Here is an 18,897-nt window from a genome sequence, read left to right on the forward strand (position 1 = left end):
TGTCAGATCAGCAGTGGCATTAGATTCTCAGGAACACGAACCCTACTGTAAACTGCACATGCGAGGGATCTAGGCTGTGTGCTCCTTATGAGAATCTAATGCCTGATGATCTGAGGTGGAGCTGAGGAGGTGATGCTAGTGCTGCAGCGCAACTGCAGATACAAATTACCATTAGCAGAGAGGTTTGACTGCACAATAAATGAAATGCGCTTGAATCATCCTGAAACCATCCCTACCGCACCAACAATCTGTGGAAAAATTGTCTTCCATGAAACCCGCCCCTGATGCCAAAAAGGCTGGGGACTGCTGCCTTAGAGTATTTATTAAAAAGGGCTTACAATCATGACTATACATCTCTTAAAACTCAGAAGTGTCTTTCTCAAGGATCTGAAAACTATTCTTTTGAAATATAATCATCAGGAAGGATAGGGCCTCTATTTCCCAATCTCTACAAGAGGATAGAATCCTAACTTCAGTAACCACCAGCCAGCAAACACAGCTGGGCTAATCACATTTACACTGACCAGCCATCTATAATTTTCACTTCTCTGACTCTATCGAGCTCCTGCTCTTCCTTCTCCCACATACTCCCTTCCAAACACCCAATTGCCTCTGCACAAACTGGAATGGAGCTCGGCTCTTTCCCCTGCTGTCAGTGTTACTGAATAAAGTCTGTTTTCACCACTTTGCCTAATGTCTGGCTGAGTTTATATTAAAGGCAAGGAATTCCCTCAATTTCTTGTGTATCTCTTTAAAGATACTCTATGAATTTAATAAAAAAATAAAAAAAAATAAAGATACTCTATGTACCACAAGCATATAAAACACACACATATTTTGGTTTTTAAACAAATGGTTCCAATTATAAATACTGTTCTACACCTTGTTCTTCTTAAGGCTTCTTAAGAAACAGTTTTCCTTTCATGAGTACACTTGAAATAAAAAAAATAAATAAATAAAAAATAAAAGAAACAGTTTTCTTAAGGATGGTTTCATTTCAACACATAAGGATCTAACTCATCTTTAACATGTGCACAGCAATCCACTGTATAGCAGTTATATATTTAACCAGTCCTTACTGATGGACATTTGTTTCCAGGCTTTTGTTATTACAAACAATGCTGTAACAAACCTAGTTGTACAGATTTTTGTGTACATTTGCTAAAAGTGAATTGCTAGGTGAAAGGTATACACGTTTTTAGTTTTTACAGATGTTGCTAACCTACTTTCCAAAGAGGGTGGCACTAATTTAACTCTCACCCTTCATTTTAAAAGAGACCTGTTTCCTCACACCAGCATTGTTTGCCAACAAAACAGGGTGTAGTTTTTACCTACCAAAAAAAAACTTTTAGACATTACTAGTAGGGTTTTCAACATCCCATATGTTCAAAATTAAGTTTCTAAAATTTAAGTGTGAGGCAGTATTACTAGAATGAGTTCCTAAGCAGGACAGAGGATCTAGTTCTGACTTTCTCACTGACTGGCTCCATGAGTGACCTTGGCCAAATCATTTAATATTTCTGGGCCTTGGTTTTCTCTTGTGTTAATTAGATGCCCCTTTCCTAAACACAACCCTTTTACACACAACCTAAAATGTGTGTATAAAGCTGTCAAAATTCTAAAGGTTTTCTTAAATAGAAAACTGTTATCTCAAAAGTTAAGTCTGAAAATAAGAGCAACATATTTCACATTAAAAATTTTTAGAGAAAAGTAGAAAACATTTTTCTAGTAAAATATCTCAATGGCATAATATTTACTTATGCCCCACATACTTTTAAAACATCCTTCCAGTAGTCATTTCAACGAGACCAAGACACCACAGACAAAGGGCAGATCACTAAAATTCCCACTGCCACCTTCCTCATCTGAATGTCTATTTTACCTTTGCATATACCTCTCTGGCTCTAAACCATACTTAGTTCCAAAATACATTTACAGTAACACTTAATTTTTGTTTATAATAGCATAATGCAAGAAATGAATACAAAGAATGCCTTATTCCTTTGGACCAAATCCTTCTAAATTCAAAGTAAAAAGAAAAAGTAGAAAAGCATTTCCTTTCCCCCATATTTGAATAAACAGGAAAAAAAGGGGTAAGACCACATAAGAAGCACTAGACAATGTTCATTTTCACACATTTATTATCTGACTAAAGAGTTAATTCGTCTATTGAAAATTTCATATTTATGCTGTAAGTAACAACATATTCCAACATACAAATTTTTTCTTAAAATGCCTATAAATACCAATTATTGGCCGGGCACGGTGGCTCACACCTGTAATCCCAGCACTCTGGAAGGCTGACGCAGGTGGATTGCTCAAGGTCAGGAGTTCAAAACCACTCTGAGCAAGAGCGAGACCCCGTCTCTACTATAAATAGAAAGAAATTAATTGGCCAACTAATATATATAGAAGAAATTAGCCAGGCATAGTGGTGCATGCCTGTAGTCCCAGCTACTCGGGAGGCTGAGGCAGTAGGATTGCTTGAGCCCAGGAGTTTGAGGTTGCTGTGAGCTAGGCTGATGCCACGGCATTCACTCTAGCCTGGGCAACAAAGCGAGACTCTGTCTCAAAAAAAAAAACAAAAAAAAAAAACAAATTATTTAAAAAAACACAGAAAATACAAAAGGCTCATTTTATTATTTAAATAAAAGAAATAAATCTCTGAAGCTTTCTTTTTAAGAGGACAGGGTCTTACTGCTTCCCAGGCTGCATCCAAACTCCAAGGCTCAAGCGATCCTCCCACCTCAGCCTCTTGAGTTGGATTTTTTTTTTTGAAACAGAGTCTCGCTTTGTTGCCCAGGCATAGTGGTGGCACATGCCTATAGTCCCAGCTACTTGGGAGGCTGAGGCAGGAGGATCGCTTAAGCCCAGGAGTTTGAGGTTACTGCTAGGCTGACGCCATGGCACTCTAGCCTGGGCAACAGAGCAAGACTCTATCTCAAAAAAAAAAAAAATTATTTTTAAATTGTCTATCCCTTCTTTTTACTAACATCTACAAACATATTTCAGATAGGGAAAATAAAAACTAGGGTACAGAAATATATATTCAACTTCCCTTTAACCCCTGCAGAGAACAAAAGCAAACACTGATGACTTTTTCTTCAAATCAACCTCAAGACAAGAGATGAAACCTCTAAGACAGTAAATATTAGGTTATATTTAGGACGATCTCCCTTTCCCGTTTGCAAACATGTGCTTTTCCTTGTAACAGTATTTACAGTGAAAGATACCAGGCCTGACCACACAAATTATTTCTATACTACACATCTGCAGACTTCTACCTATTTATTGAAAGAATAACTATTTGCTAATGAGGAAAAGAGATGTGCCTGTTTGTTAATAATGGTTAACCAGTGTAGAGCTCAAAATAAGAAAAAGCAGGCCCATCACACACCCTGGTTTGTCTTCCAGTTCCTCTTTTGTATAGTTCTCTTGTGCCCATTTTAATAAACAGGTGGCATATTTGCAGATTTGTATATTTCCCTGGAAACTGACATGAAGAATATAAAAATAATGGAAGCATGCATATTTTATAAACCATGAACATTCACTGTGAAAAAGGAAGGAAAGATCCAGAATTAAGAAATCTATCTTCGCTATTAATGGTAAAGAAAGCCCACACCATATGAATATAAATTATTCTGGAAAGAAGAAAATTTAAGGCTAATCTAATAAATTCAATTCTTTTTTTTTTTTTTTGAGACAGAGTCTCGCTTTATTGCCCAGGCTAGAGTGAGTGCCATGGCATCAGCCTAGCTCACAGCAACCTCAAACTCCTGGGCTCAAGCAATCCTACTGCCTCAGCCTCCCAAGTAGCTGGGACTACAGGCATGCGCCACCATGCCCGGCTAATTTTTTTTCTGTATATATTAGTTGGCCAATTAATTTCTTTCTATTTATAGTAGAGACGGGGTCTCGCTCTTGCTCAGGTTGGTTTCGAACTCCTGAACTCAAACGATCCGCCCGGCTCGGCCTCCCAGAGAGCTAGGATTACAGGCGTGAGCCACCGCGCCCGGCCAAATTCAATTCTTAACTTTAATTTTTTAAAAGGTTGTCATGACTTATTTTGCAAATACAGCTGTAGCACTTCCTTTTCCTGATTCTTTTGATAATCCTCCCAAACTAAGCCTTGGAGTTCCTACTTTCATGGTTCTGGGTGTGCACACTGACTTGGAAATTAACTGAATGCATTATACATAGAAGCTCAAAAATTTACTTCATGGCCGGGCGCGGTGGCTCACGCCTGTAATCCTAGCTCTCTGGGAGGCCAAGGCGGGCGGATTGCTTGAGGTCAGGAGTTCAAAACCAGCCTGAGCAAGAGCTTGAGACCCCGTCTCTACTATAAATAGAAAGAAATTAATTGGCCAACTAATATATATAGAGAAAATTAGCCGGGCATGGTGGCGCATGCCTGTAGTCCCAGCTACTCAGGAGGCTGAGGCAGTAGGATCGCTTGAGCCCAGGACTTTGAGGTTGCTGTGAGCTAGGCTGACGCCACGCCACGGCTCTCACTCTAGCCAGGGCAACAAAGCGAAACTCTGTCTCAAAAAAAAAAAAAAAAAAAAAATTTACTTCATGAGTTAGAACACTATGAAACCAACCACATACTAAAGTATTATAGTTATCAATAATTATTCATTCCTTTAGAGAGCTTATATACTTTTAATACCACTATGCAAATAATACCTAGAAATTAAAAAAGTTCATCCACTTACTAGCTATGTAACCTTGGCCAACTCATATTAACTTAGGTTTTCTTCACTGCAAAATAGGGATAATGATGCCCCATCTTCTTCCAAGAGTTATGAAGATTAAATGTGACAACAGAAGTGAAAACATTCTGATACTATATAGACAATTATCTACTTTTCCAATACGTGTATCTCTAAGGGATGACTAGATATGACACTTAAACATTCTGGCAACTTAAGCGGAACATACCTACAACCAAATATATAATTTGATTCTCAAAATCTGTTTCTCCTCTAGGCTTTTCAGAATTTCAAATCTAGACAACTAGTGTCACTCTTTATTTGCTTTCCTCACTACCACCCTCCATCCGTTCACCAAGTTCTGTCAATCTTCCTTTAATGGTTTCCTTCTTTTCTCTTTATTATCTTATCTCTAGGTCATTGCAACTGATCTCCTAGTAGCTGCCTCTCTGATTCTGCAGCAATCAAATCAAATTTGTTTGATTGGAGCCAGACATGGTAATTTGAATCTGTAATCCCAGCTACTCAGGAGGCTGAGGTGGGAGGATCGCTTGAGGCCAGGGGTTCAAGACCAGCCTGCGTGAAATAGTGAGACTCCGTCTCAAAAAAAAATTTTTTTTTGTTGTTTGATCAAATCCAATAAGTCTCAACCGCTCTGCTTTGGAAACAAATTTCCAATTGCATAATAGTTAAATCTATCTCAATAGTAGATGACAATCTTGAGTGCATTATATTAACAACTGTCTAGGCACTTTCTGAAATGGCTCCCAATGATCCCTACCTGCTCGTATTCAACCCTTGTGTAGGACTTGCTTAATGAATAGTAAAAAGTGATGTGACTTCACTTCAGTGCGTAGGTTACAAAAGACAGTGATGTCTCTCTAGCTAAAGTTATAAGATGCTGTGTGGAGGAACTCATGTGACCAGGAACCAAAGGAGGCCTCCAGCCATCAGTTCATGAGCAACTGAGGTCTTTGTCCAATGGGTCAAAGAACTGAATTGTGCCAAGAGTCTCATGAATGAGCTAAGAAGTAGATCCTTCCCAGTCAAGCCCTGAGAAAGATCCAGCGCCAGAAGACTCAGTTAAGCTACACTGAGATTCCTGACACACAGGTAGTATGAAATAATAAATGTTGCGGTTTTAATATATTAAATGTGGGGATAATTTGTAATGCAGTAATATATAACACAATAGCTCACATCATATTTCAAAATAAATTCCAGGTTAGGCATGGTGGCTCACATCTGTAACCCTAGAACTCTGGAAGGTCAAAGCAGGATGATCACTTGAGGTTAGGAGTTCAAGATCAGCCTGAGAAAGAGTGAGACCCCTTTTCTACAAAAAAAAAAAACAGAAAATTAGCTGGGCTCTACAAAAAAAACAGAAAATTAGTGGCAAGAGCCTATAGTCTCAGCTACTTTGGAGACTGAGGCAGAAGGATTGCTTAAGCCTAGGAGTTTGAGGCTGTAGTGAGCTATGATGACACCACTGCACTCTAGCCCAGATGACAAAGCAAGGCTCTGTCTCAAAAATAAATAAATAAATTCCAGTTAGATTAAAAAATTAAATACAAAACTACCAACTCATTTTAAAACTGCATGAAAATAAGGATTTATAAAAATAACTTTATAATTAGAAGGAAAATGAAAAAACAAGAAAGAGCAAGAATTCTGAAATAAAATTTTTCTATACATCAGAAAAAAATGTATTAAATTAAAATACAAGACTAGGAAAATCTTTATAGCAAGAAGAGCAAAGAATTTAATCATACAAAATTAAGATATATTACATGTAGTTACATGTTTATTAAAAAACTAACAAACTGTTCTGGAACTATAGTCAAGAAACCAATAAATGTGCCTTCAGGGTGGAAACTAAGTGGCTAGAGAAAGAAGGAAAGAGAAATATTTCACTGTACATACATACTTCTTTTACCTATTCAAAAAAAAATCAACAAAATATTTTTAAAGTAATATCAATTAATATATATTTTAAAAAGAGATCTCAAGCATTTTAACAAGAAAATTATTAAGACCCAATGGGAAAACAAATAAAATGTGCAAGCAAATATTTCACAAAAGAAAAAAATACAGCTAATCATTTAGAAAAATAAACTCAAACTGAACCAGAGAACTAAATGTAAGCACTAAAATATAAAACTCTTTTTTTGCTTTGTTTTGTTTTTGAAACAGAGTCTCACTTTCTTGCCCAGGCTAGAGTGAGTGCTATGGCGTCAGCCTAGCTCACAGCAACCTCAAACTCCTGGGCTCAAGCGATCCTCCTGCCTCAGCCTCTGGAGTAGCTGGGACTACAGGCATGCACCACCATGCCCGGCTAATTTTCTGTATATATATTTTTAGTTGGTCAATTAATTTCTTTCTATTTTTGGTAGAGAAGGGGTCTCGCTCAGGCTGGTTTCAAACTCCTGACCTCCAGCAATCCGCCCGCCTTGGCCTCCCAGAGTGCTAGGATTACAGGCGTGAGCCACCACGCCTGGCCTAAAATATAAAACTCTTTAGACAAAAACATAGACATAAATCTTTGTCGCCTTGGACCTGGCAAAGGTTTCTTAGATGGGACACAAAAGTATAAGCAACAAAAGAAAAAACTGATTGGACTTCATGAAAATTAAAAACTTTTTTGCTACAAACAAAAGCATCAAAAAAGTGAAAAGATGGCCGGGCATGCTAGCTCATGCCTGTAATCCTAGCACTCTGGAGGCCAAGGTGGGTAGATAATTTGAGCTCAGGTGTTCAAGACCGGCCTGAGCAAGAGCAAGACCCTTTCTCTACTAAAAAAACAGAAAGAAATTAGCTGGACAACTAAAAAAAAATTTATATATATATTAGCTGGGCATGGTGGCACATGCCTATAGTCCCAGCTACTCAGGAGGCTGAGGCAGGAGGATCACTTCAGCCCAGGAGTTTGAGGTTGCTATGAGCTAGGCTGACACCATGGCACTGTAGCCCGGGTAACAGAGTGAGACTCTGTCTCAAAAAAAACAAACAAAAAAGAAAGAAAGAAAGAAAGTGAAAAGACAATCCATAGTATGGGAAAAAATATTTACAAATCATTTATTTGATAAGAGAATTATATCCAAAATATATAAAGAACTCTTACAACTCAGTAAATAAAGATAAATAACCCAATTCAAAAATGAGCAAAGGGGCCAGGCAAGGTGGCTCACACTTGTGTAATCCTAGCACTCTGGGAGGCTGAGGTAGGAGGATTGCTTGAAGCCAGGAGATCAAGACCAGCCTGAGCCAGAGTGAAACCTCGTCTCTACAAAAAATAATCAGCCAGAAAAATTAGCCAGGTGTAAAATGATGCACACCTGTAGTCCCAGCTACTCAGGAGGCTAAGGCAGGAGGATCCCTTAAGCCTAGGAGTTTAAGGTTGCAGTGAGCTTATGATGATGCCACGGCATTCTAGCCCCAGCAACAGAGTAAGAGTCTGTCTCAAAAAAAAAAAAAAAAAAGCAAAGGATTTAATAAACATTTCTCCAAAGAGATGATATATAAATGGCCAGTAAGCAGTAAGTACATGAAAAGATTCTCAACATCATTAGTCATCAGAGGAATGCAAATCAAAAACCACAATGAGATAACATTTCACACCAAATATGGGACAGCTGAAACCAAAAAGATGGACAATAACAAGTGATGGTGAGGATGTGGAGAAATTGCAACCCTTCAACATTACTGGTGAGAATGTAAAATGTTGCCTCTACTTTGTAAAACTGTTTGGCAGTTCCTCAAAAAGTTAAACATAAAGTTATTAATATTATATCACCCAGTAATTCCATTTCTAAGTATATACCCCCAAAAATGAAAATATATGTCCATACAAAAACTTGAATACAAATGTTCATAGCATTATTCACGATAGCCACAAAATGGAAACAACCCACATGTCCATTACCTGATGAATGGATAAATAAAATGTGGTATATTCATATAATAGAATATTATTTGGCCATAAAAAGGAAAAAAGTAATGATATATACAATATTAATGAACCTTGAAAACATTATGTTAATTTAATTTCTAAGTCTGCAAAGCCAAAGCCAAGGTTCTGAACCACAAGGTTTTCACTAAATTTGAACCACTCTCTAAGACATAACCTGAAATCTCCATTTCAAGTAGTAAATTGCAGCAGAGATTAAAGGTACTGATATGGGATATCTAATAGAAATGTTCAGATGGGCATTTGGATATATGGCTCTGGAGTTCCGAAAAGAAGTTTCCTGACTTGAGAACCTATTAGCTCAGGCTCTAGAAGAGAATGAGACAAAAGCACAGAGCCTGAGAAGACAGTGAAGTATCACACCAGCCTTTACAGAAAAGAGCCAACCACTGAAACTGAGAATACTAGTAGTTAAGGGGAAACCAAGAGAAAGCAGTGTCTGTCAACACTGTATGTCCTGAAAAAATTTATTTAAAAAAAGGAAAAACAAAAATAAAGAGAAAGCAGTGTCAAAAAAGTTGACAAAAGAATTAACAGCATATACTTATAGATAAATCAACTGGATTAAGAATCTATCAAGGCCGGGCGCAGTGGCTCACGCCTGTAATCCTAGCACTCTGGGAGGCAGAGGAGGGTGGACTGCTCGAGGTCAGGAGTTCCAAACCAGCCTGAGCGAGACCCTGTCTCTACCATAAATACAAAGAAATTAATTGGCCAACTAACATATATAGAAAAAAATTAGCCAGGCACGGTGGCACATTCCTGTAGTCCCAGCTACTTGGGAGGCTGAGGCAGTAGGATTGCTTGAGCCCAGGAGATTGAGATTGCTGTGAGCTAGGCCGACTCCACGGCACTCACTCTAGCCTGGGCAACAAAGTGAGACTCTGTTTCAAAAAAAAAAAAAAAAGAATCTATCAATATCCATTGTTTTTCACTCATATCCTTGGTGAGGACAAAGCCAACTGCTATGGTTGGGCAATAATAAAAAGTAAGGAAATGGAGGCAGTGCATGTAAACTGCTTTCAAGAAAAAAGGATTATGTTGGGTTTTGTCATTACTGTTTTGTTTTTAAAGGTCTAGAGACTTTGGCTGGTATGGTGACTAATGCCTATCATCCCAGAGCTTTGAGAGGGCAAGGTGAGGATTGCTTGAGGCCAGAAGTTCAAGACCAGCCTGGGTAATATACTGAGGCCCTGTCTCTACAAAAAAATTTTTTTTAATTAGCTGGGTGTGGTGTCACATGCCTGTAGGGAAGCTATGGCAGGAGTATTGCTTGATCTCAGAAGTTTGAGGCTGCAGTGAGCTATGATCCTGCCACTGCACTCCAGCCTGGGCAACAAAATGAGACTTTGTCTCAAAAAAAAAAAAAAAAAATCAAGAGACTGAGCCTCATAGGAAGAAGCCAAGAAGAGGGAGATACACAGGGCAATAGGGGAAATTGGCCTGATCAATGTCCTAGAGGACAAACGGATAAATTAGAGAGAGAACTAGGTTGCAGGATTAACCTTACACAAACCACATTAAAAATCAAAATATATGTCAAGATGTTAATGTAGTAATGTCTTATTTACCTTCATCTTTGGGGAAGAGTTCTACATAACTGAATTTTCCAAACACTTGAATTTTTTTTTTTTTTTAATTTTAGTTATTCCCTTTGAACTTGTCCACCACTGTAATCACACAGTTCTCTGCCTTTGTAAAAGAGTACGCTTTCCTGGATTACTTGAGGTTATTGTGACTATGATTACTGTACTAGGAAGTAATATAGCTGAGTCTGCATGTTAATTTTTCAAATCTTTGAATGCCCTACTGTTGTGAGCTGCCATTTCCTCTGTTACATTTCCCCTGATAACCTTTTTCATTTGTGCTTCCAAGAGATTCCAGTTTGAAAATTATATAATCATTAAATACCCTAAATAAGGGATCACTGGGCTCTGAATGAAAGCACGGAAGTGCATGATTTATGACAACTTTCCCCAGTGCTAAGAAGTCTGTTTTCACTTTTCAATTTGAGACTAGGTTTCAAAGAGCTGAGGATATTAGAAGACTGATCTCTGACTACCTGGAATTTTACTTTATCTTGCTTCTATAAATTATATCAAAATATCCCTGCCAAGTAACTGATAATCTTATATGGTTACTCTAATACCACACACACACACACACACACAAAAAGATAATGCTGATTCCAAAAGTGAGCCTAGACATCTCACAGAAACCAAATATACTTTCCTGTCCTACAGGAATACTAGCAATAAAAAGTTATAATCTTCTACACTTTGTTTCACATATATGAATATTATTCATGATAAATATATATCCTTCACAAAATCTTGGCTATAATCCCTTCCAAGTTTCACGTAAATTTCACAAGTACAAACAGTGCAAGGGCTAAAAAGGACTACAATTAGGCACAGAGTCAACTAAAACTTAAAAATTCATCCCTTTACTTCCAATACCACAGGATGTCCTTATTTCATTCATTCTTAAGATTCTGAATAGTTATTACCGCCCCTATACTTTACATATCCAAAAACAAAAACAAAACTTTTGTTGCTTCTCCAGGACTGCCTTCTTGTCCCTTAAGTTTTTCATTCATATTAATGGAAATCAACAAATGTAGATTATCTTGTCAAGACAGAGAGCACTGCAGTGGCTTCATAAACTCAAACTGAAACATCCGAGGGGCGCCGTGGCTCACGCCAGTAATTCTAGCACTCTGGGAGGCTGAGGGTGGATCGTTTGAGCTCAGGAGTTTGAGACCAGCCTGAGCAAGAGCGAGACCCCGTCTCTACTAAAATAGAAAGAAATTAGCTAGACAACTAAAAATATATAGAAAAAATTAGCCGGGCATAGTGGCGCATGCCTGTAGCCCGAGATACTCAGGAGGCTGAGGCAGAGGATCGCTTGAACCCAGGAGTTTGAGGTTGCTGTGAGCTAGGCTGATGCCACAGCACTCTAGCCCAGGCAACAGAGACTGTGTCAAAAAAAAAAAAAAAAAAAAACTGAAACATCTCCAAGCTCAGGTTTACTACAGTATAAGAGGCAATAGTAGGCAATAGTATCTGTACCTTTGCCCTGCTATTCAAATTACTTACTTACATCCCCATTTCTAAGTCACAAACACCCTGAGGGCAAGAATCTTTACTGATTCAGTTTCTCCTATCTCTCCACGAATAAGTGTTGAGCACCTCGCATTTGCTAGCTTCTGGAGAGAGCTGAGTTAAACAGCTCCTGCCCTCATAGTCTATCAGAGAAGACAGGCTTGTAAACAAATTATGAAACTACAACACAGGCAAAAACAGAAGTGACTACAGAATTAAATCAGAGGAAGAACTAACTCTCCAACTGTAGAGGAAGTTCAGGGATACCTTTCTTGTATTCCCTCAATAAATACCTGTTGAATGAACAAATGAATGAATTAAATGTTGGGTAGGGTCCCAGGTTCAAGTGAGATGTATCAGTTGCTTCTGCAAGCCAGTGGATAAACTTTACCTTTCAACAACTGCAGGAATGCAGTCTCCAGAGACTCACCCCTAGCTCAACCCCAAGAAATCACCTTGGAGAAAATACCTTACCTGTACTGCCAGCCTTTTGCGCCGCCACCGCGGCCACTGCTGCTGCTGCTGCTGCTGATTCCGGCCCTACAGCTGCTGTTGCTGCTGTTCTTGTTGTTCGGGGTCACAGCTGTGGCCAGGCCCTCCAGCTTTCCTTCGCTTTCGGAGACTTTCATTGTTGACACTGGTTCACCCCCCTGCATCTTAACTCCAAAGTCCATTTGCCCTTCTTGGGCGGGAGAGAACAACTCTGTAGCTTTGTAGGTGATTTTTTTTTTTTTAAGATTTGATCTGAATGTGATCCCAGTTGCTAAATCAGACGGCGGCTGGAGTGGGAAACGTCAAATGGTCCAAGAAAGAAATGCATTCCCACTGAAGTTAAACTTTTAAGAGGGCAGGGGTAGCGAGAAGGACAGGTATCGTTTAGATATAGGTTTCGCCTTCCTGGCAAAAGGAAGGAGGAAAAATCATCCGGTTAGAGGGCTTGGTGACATCTCAAAGGAGAAGCAGAAGAAGCGTGGGGAGGTCGTACATTCTCTAACCAGGAGGGCTGGGCGAAGGACGGAGGACCACGGACAGGGAACCCGCGGCCGGACCTCGGGGCTGAGGTACTGACCCGCCGCGTTCCCTCTTCTTTTCCTCCCGCTGATGCTCAGGGGGAGGGTCGCGTCCAGCCCGCTCAGCGGTTCCCGCCGCAGCCCCCGAGACAGAGCCAGGGCCGGCGCACGCAACCCGGGAGAAGGATCGGGGAAGGAGGCCGCCGGGGGCGGGACGCCGGCTCCCAGGGCCGCCTCTCCTTGGGCCAGAGGCGAGCCGCTCGGGGCGACTTCCTCCAGCGCCCCCGGCCCTGGGCCCTCGACTGGGTTCCCAGGAGCAGGCTCTCTTCCTCTCTCCAGACTCAAGAGTGAATGCCAGGCCCGCGGCCGCCGCCCCACCCACAGCTACACAGCGGGTCACCCACCGCCTGTTCTTTCCCCACCTTCCCTTCCGGAGTAGCGTGAGCTCACTTCCCCCAAGCCGAAGCGCCTGGCGCCATCTTGGATTAGGGCAGGTGGGCCCTGAAGCGGGCGGAGCCTTCGAGGGTGGCGGTAACCGGCTGGTAACCCGGCGGCAGACGAGGAAAGAAAGGGAGCGGGAGGCGGGGCGGGAGCTCGAAGAACAGGGATGGCGCCGGAGGGAGAGACAAAGGAGCGAGCTGCCCGAGATAGTGCCCTTGGGGTGTGTGACTTCCGGCAGTTCCTAACCAGGTCCTTGCTTTCCATTTTAGGGCCCATTCCACGCATTTTAGGAAGTAAGCTTAGAATAATAAGAAACTATAAAAGCAAAACACACCTCTTCGTTTTAGTCACTTTACCAAAAAAATACATGACACTGGAGTAAGGCAAAGCATTGTTATAAATGAAAAAGAAGCTGTCATGGACATTAGAGAGCTCTCAAAATCAGAGCTAGGTACTCTTTCTAACCTCAAACTTTCACCCTGCCTTAGACCTTGGTTTTGCATTTGTAAAATAAGTGTGGTTGCCTAGGAGATTTCTCAAGTCCCTTCTAATTGTAAATTCTACTTTCTAAAAACATGACATGTGAATTGAATGTATACTCTATGCAAAACATTAGGACATGACAAGGAAGTATTACTCAAAACTGAAAAAGTAAACAAAGTAGTGAAATAAATACAGACATACATATAATTAAGGCTATGAAGAAAATAAAAGGGGATAACATAGAAAATAAATGGGATGTGTGGAGAATCTACTTTAGGAAAACAATCTAGAAGAGCCATATAAGAGGAAATGACATTTAAAGTGAGACATGAAGAAAGATGAAGGAGCTAAGGAAAAGCAATTTTTACTTATTCTAGTGTTCAGGTTCATAAAACAATTCCCCAAAGTATGGTGCTTTGGCATGCTGAGTACTTTGAACTAAAGGATGTTGGACGAACTCAGAAGCAGTCTCAGAACCTCCTGTCTCTCACACCTCATTCTCCCCTGCAGCGAGCCATAGAAACCTGAATTCCTCTTTCTCAGGGTGAGTCATAGAAACCCTTTTTTCCCAATGTCAGGTATAAAAACTAGAATTATTACTCTAACTTCCCCCTGCCTTTCCATCTGGGAGCTGGCTATAAAGTTCCCTGACCTAATAGTAGGTCATAAGACCAACATTCCAGAGGGGCCTTGCCTCAGACTGGGAGGAAGGAATGCTTCAAGAGTCTAAGAAGAATGAACAGACAGGCCTTCCTAGTATCCCCACCTCAGCCTACCAGCATTAGATTTCCCTTTGTTGGCTGCACGAGTAGCACTCCAGGAGGCCAAGGTGGGAGGATCACTTGAGCTCAGGAATTTGAGACCAGTCTGAGCAAGAGTGAGACCCTATCTCTACTAAAAATAGAAAAATCAGCCAGGCATGGTGGCATGCACCTGTAGTCCCAGCTACTCTGAGGCTGAGGCAGGAGGATTGCTTGAGCCCGGGAGTTTGTCAGCCTAGTTGCTGTGAACTAGGCTGACACGATGGCACTCAACTCAGGACAACGGAGTGAGACTCTGTCTCAAAAGAAAAAAAAAAAAGGAACAAAGAGCCTTGGCCTCCCCAAAGTACTGGTATGACAGGCATGAGCCACCATGCCCAGCCTGAAAATATTATTCTATTACAAGAAGTTTACATGATGCTGGATTCAGAGCCAAGGGAATTGGTTGGATAGATGTTTTGTTTTTTAAAGCAAAAACCTTTCCAAAGCTATTTTTCTTGGACTAAAATAAAAATATAAAGCCAAAACTTTGTTGTTGTTGTTGTTGTTGTGCAATGGAGTCTGAATCTGATTTGAATTAGAAAGATAAAGAAAGGCACATTTCTGAATGCCTTCAAAGAAGGACATGCCCCTCATCTTTGTGGAGAGTTTCAGGTGCCTTTCCTGGCAGTCCAGCTGGGTGACAGATCAGTGTATCCTTCCCCATGGAGAGAAGCTGCATAGCATCAAGGTCAAGATCATAGGCTCTAGTGTCAGACTGACATGCAGATTCCACTCCATGTGACCAAGTTACCTAACCTCTTTGTGCCTATGTTTCCTCACCTACAAAATCAGAGTCATTATGTTCCCCCCAAATTCATATGATGAAGCCCTACCTTCCAATGTGATGGTGTATGGAGATGGGGACTTTGTAAATAATTAGGTTTAGATGAGGTCCTGATGATTGGATTAGTGCCCTTATAGAGACACTAAGAGACATAAGAGAGCGAGCATGCAGTCCCCTACCCCGTCTCTCTGCCACGTGAGGACACATTAACAAAGTGGTTATCTGCAACCTAGGGAGAGAGGCCTCTCCAGAAATTGACTATGCTGACTTCCTGATCTTGGACTTCTAGCCTCCAGACTGTGAGAAAATAAATTGCTGTTATTTAAGCCACCTAGTCTATGGTATTTTGTTATGGCAGCCAGAACTAACTAAGACAATCTCCCTTTCTGAGTGGTTATTAGCAATAAATGAAATGACTCACGTCATTAAAAGCATTTAGTCTCATGCCTGACACATAATATGGTAAGTGCTTAGCAACTGTTAGCCATTGTTATTAGAAGGGTAGGGTTTAGGCTGGGCATGGTGGCTCATGCCTGTAATCCTAGCACTCAGGGAGGCTGACACAGGACAATTGCATGAGGCCAGGAGTTCAAGACCAGCCTGAGCAAGCAAAATGCCATCTCTACAAAAATATAAAAATTAGCCGGGCGAGGCCGGGTGCTGTGGCTCACGCCTGTAATCCTAGCTCTCTGGGAGGCCGAGACGGGTGGATTGCTCAAGGTCAGGAGTTCAAAACCAGCCTGAGCAAGAGCAAGACCTCGTCTCTACTATAAATAGAAAGAAATTAATTGGCCAACTAATACATATAGAAAAAATTAGCCGGGCATGGTGGCACATGCCTGTAGTCCCAGCTATTTGGGAGGCTGAAGCAGAATGATCGCTTGAGCCCAGGAGTTTGAGGTTGCTGTGAGCTAGGCTGACGCCACGGCACTCACTCTAGCCTGGGCAACAAGTGAGACTCTGTCTCAAAAAAAAAATTAGCCGGGCGTGGTGGTGTATGCCTGTAATCCCAGCTACTCAGGAGGCTGAGGCATGAGGATCGCTTGAGCCCAGGAGTTTTGAGGTTGCAGTGAGCTATGATGAAACCACTCTAGCCTGGGCAACAGAGTGAAACTCTGTCTCAAAAAAGAAAAAAAATGAAGAAGAAGAAGGGTGGGGTTTACCTGCCAAGTAAAATGCATGTGTTTGGTGAGGGCACCCTTCTACAGGTGAGTTCTGAAGACACACCACCCAACATCTTTCTGAAGACATTCAACATATTTCTGTGGGAGAATGCCAGCTTTGTCTGCCATATAAAATGGAGTATTCTATCAGTACCCTGATCAAGAGAGACCTGTCAGGGTATCTCTGTGAATGTAGAGGCCTAGGAATGTTACCTGGAACCACAAGCTTATGGGTGTCAGTCAGTTCAGGTGCCTAGGGCCATCCCTTCTTCAACGTCATCTCCTCCTAGAGGCCTTCCCTGACCACTGTATACAGAGCAGCAGTCCCTCCCCTCTCTCTCTCCCTTTTGTCCTGCTTTAGTTTTCTTCTAGCATGTTGACATCAGAAGCTTTGTTGTACACTGCCTCCTTACTAGAATGTAAGCTCCCTGAGGAAAGAGTGGATTCTTTTTTTCCACTTCAGTATCCTCAATATTTGCACATTGCTTGATACATTTGTTAAATGAGTGAATGAATTTACTACAGTGGTAAAGAACATGAACTTTGGAATTAGCCTTCAAAATCCTGGCTCTATCACTTAGTGTGTGGGCAAGTTACTTACCTTGGTGAGCCTCAGTTTTCTCATCTGTAAAATGGAAATAGGATGAAATAACAAAACGTGTAGACAGTGTTTAGCACAGTGCCTTGTGTCTAGGAAACACTGAACAAATGGTGGCTATTTTTATTTTCTCTTTCTAACCCTGATGTGCAGGGAAGTGAAGGGTGATTTGTTTCCCAGAGGTATGGGAGATCTGCTTTTTTTTGAGAGCTGCGGCAGCTGCAATGAAGACGAGGACAGACCACAGAGAAACTGGGGACAAGGGTATGGGGGAATAGTACTGATCCATGAGAGAGCAACAACCAGGAAAAAAAAAAAAAATATATATATATATATATATGTTCCCACTGTCTATGAGAATAAGGCTGTGAACTCACAATTTTTTTTAAAAAAAAAGGAGGAGTGGAAAAATTCTGAGAAGACAAAATGTTCACACTCACAATAGATGTTATGACTTTGGTGAAACAAAGTTTCAATTAATCCGGAGTCCCTCTACCCCCATGGCTCACCCCTGCCTCCCATTTAGGCAGAAATCCTGTAGCAATTTCGCACTGTAATGGGGCGATTCAGCTAAAGCGCTCCAAGAGAGTAGTATTTTGCTGCTCCCCTGCCAAGCTCAAAGCTTGTTGTGGGAGTAAAAAAATAGACACAGTTGGTGCTTTTATTTGAGAAGAGGAAGGAAGGATGGGGAAGGAAGAAAAGGAGTAGATGTTTTGCTCAAATTTTTACAAAATGAAATGTTTTCCTCCCGTTGTTTGCTTTTCCCAACACCTTTCTCCTGAATCCCTAGTGAACTTAAAAATATTTTGCTTAAGGCTAGGTGCGGGAGTTCACGCCATGAGTCCTTGTACTTTTGGAGGCCGTCAAGAGGATCACTTGAGACCAGGAGATCACTTCGAGACCAGGCTGAGCAAGAGCGAGACGTGTGTCTACAAAAAATACAAAAAATTGCTGGGTGTGGTAGTGAGCACCTGTAGTCCCAGTTATATGGGAGGCTGAAGTAAGAGGATCCCTTGAGGAGTTTCAGGTTTCTGTAAGCTATGATAATGCCACTGCACTCTACACTCTAGCCCAAACAACAGAGCTCTTAAAACTGCATTTTAAAATGAGAACACATGACCCTTCAATGTGATGTGTTTATCTTGTTCATTTTTAGACTCATTTGGCTAATGCAGGTTGTATTTTGCTCACAGAACCCCATAAACATGCACATTCAACTGAAGTCACATGACCTTTCCAGCATAAGTGGCGAATGCCAGTGGTTGCCATGGGAAAGGAGAGAAAGAAAAGGCAACTGATGCTTATTAGCATACAATCTCAGGGGTATGGATTCTGGGGAGCACTCCTGTGGAACAGCTTCCCAAATGGCATGTGAATGTATTGTTCCATGAAACGAGTCAGCTGACAGGAGAACATTGATTTACTTGAGAAGACATGTGCCGATATCTCTTGAAAACACTACATCCCCTCCCAAGAAAAGCAAATACCATGGTGGCACTTTTCAATATATGTTCCATGTAATATTGTGGACATTAAGAGGTGTTATTTGATTTAAAATCTTTCCTGCTGTGATTAGTTACATTAGATACACTGATTTTTTTTTTTTTTTTGAGACCGAATTTCACTGTGTTGGCCCAGCTAAAGTGCAGTGGCGTCATCATAGCTCACAGCAACCTCAAACTCCTGGCCTCAAGCAATCATCCTGCCTCAGTCTCCCAAGTAGCTGAGACTATAGGTGCTGAGACTACAGGTGCGAACCACCACGCCCAGCTATTTTTTTTATTTTTTGTAGAGATGGGGTCTTGCTCTTGCTCAGGCTGGTCTCTAAA

The 18,897-nt window shown here is 41.0% G+C and overlaps 1 protein-coding gene across 3 annotated transcripts in view; it reads right to left on the reverse strand.

Moving 5' to 3' along the window:
* OSBPL11 (oxysterol binding protein like 11) overlaps positions 1-13,304 on the reverse strand; it is a 79,351-nt gene extending 66,047 nt beyond the window's left edge. For all 3 annotated transcript variants that reach the window (XR_012918984.1, XM_076002383.1, XM_012780422.2), the window contains exon 1: positions 12,261-13,304. Coding sequence is in view for 2 of the 3 variants with exons in the window: in XM_076002383.1 (XP_075858498.1) it covers positions 12,261-12,460 (200 nt within the window). In the remaining variant the exon portion in view is untranslated. The remainder of the gene's footprint in view (positions 1-12,260) is intronic.
* Between the last annotated feature and the right edge of the window lie 5,593 nt (positions 13,305-18,897).

Source organism: Microcebus murinus, chromosome 1 (assembly GCF_040939455.1).
Source record: "Microcebus murinus isolate Inina chromosome 1, M.murinus_Inina_mat1.0, whole genome shotgun sequence".
Classification (NCBI taxonomy): domain Eukaryota; kingdom Metazoa; phylum Chordata; class Mammalia; order Primates; family Cheirogaleidae; genus Microcebus; species Microcebus murinus.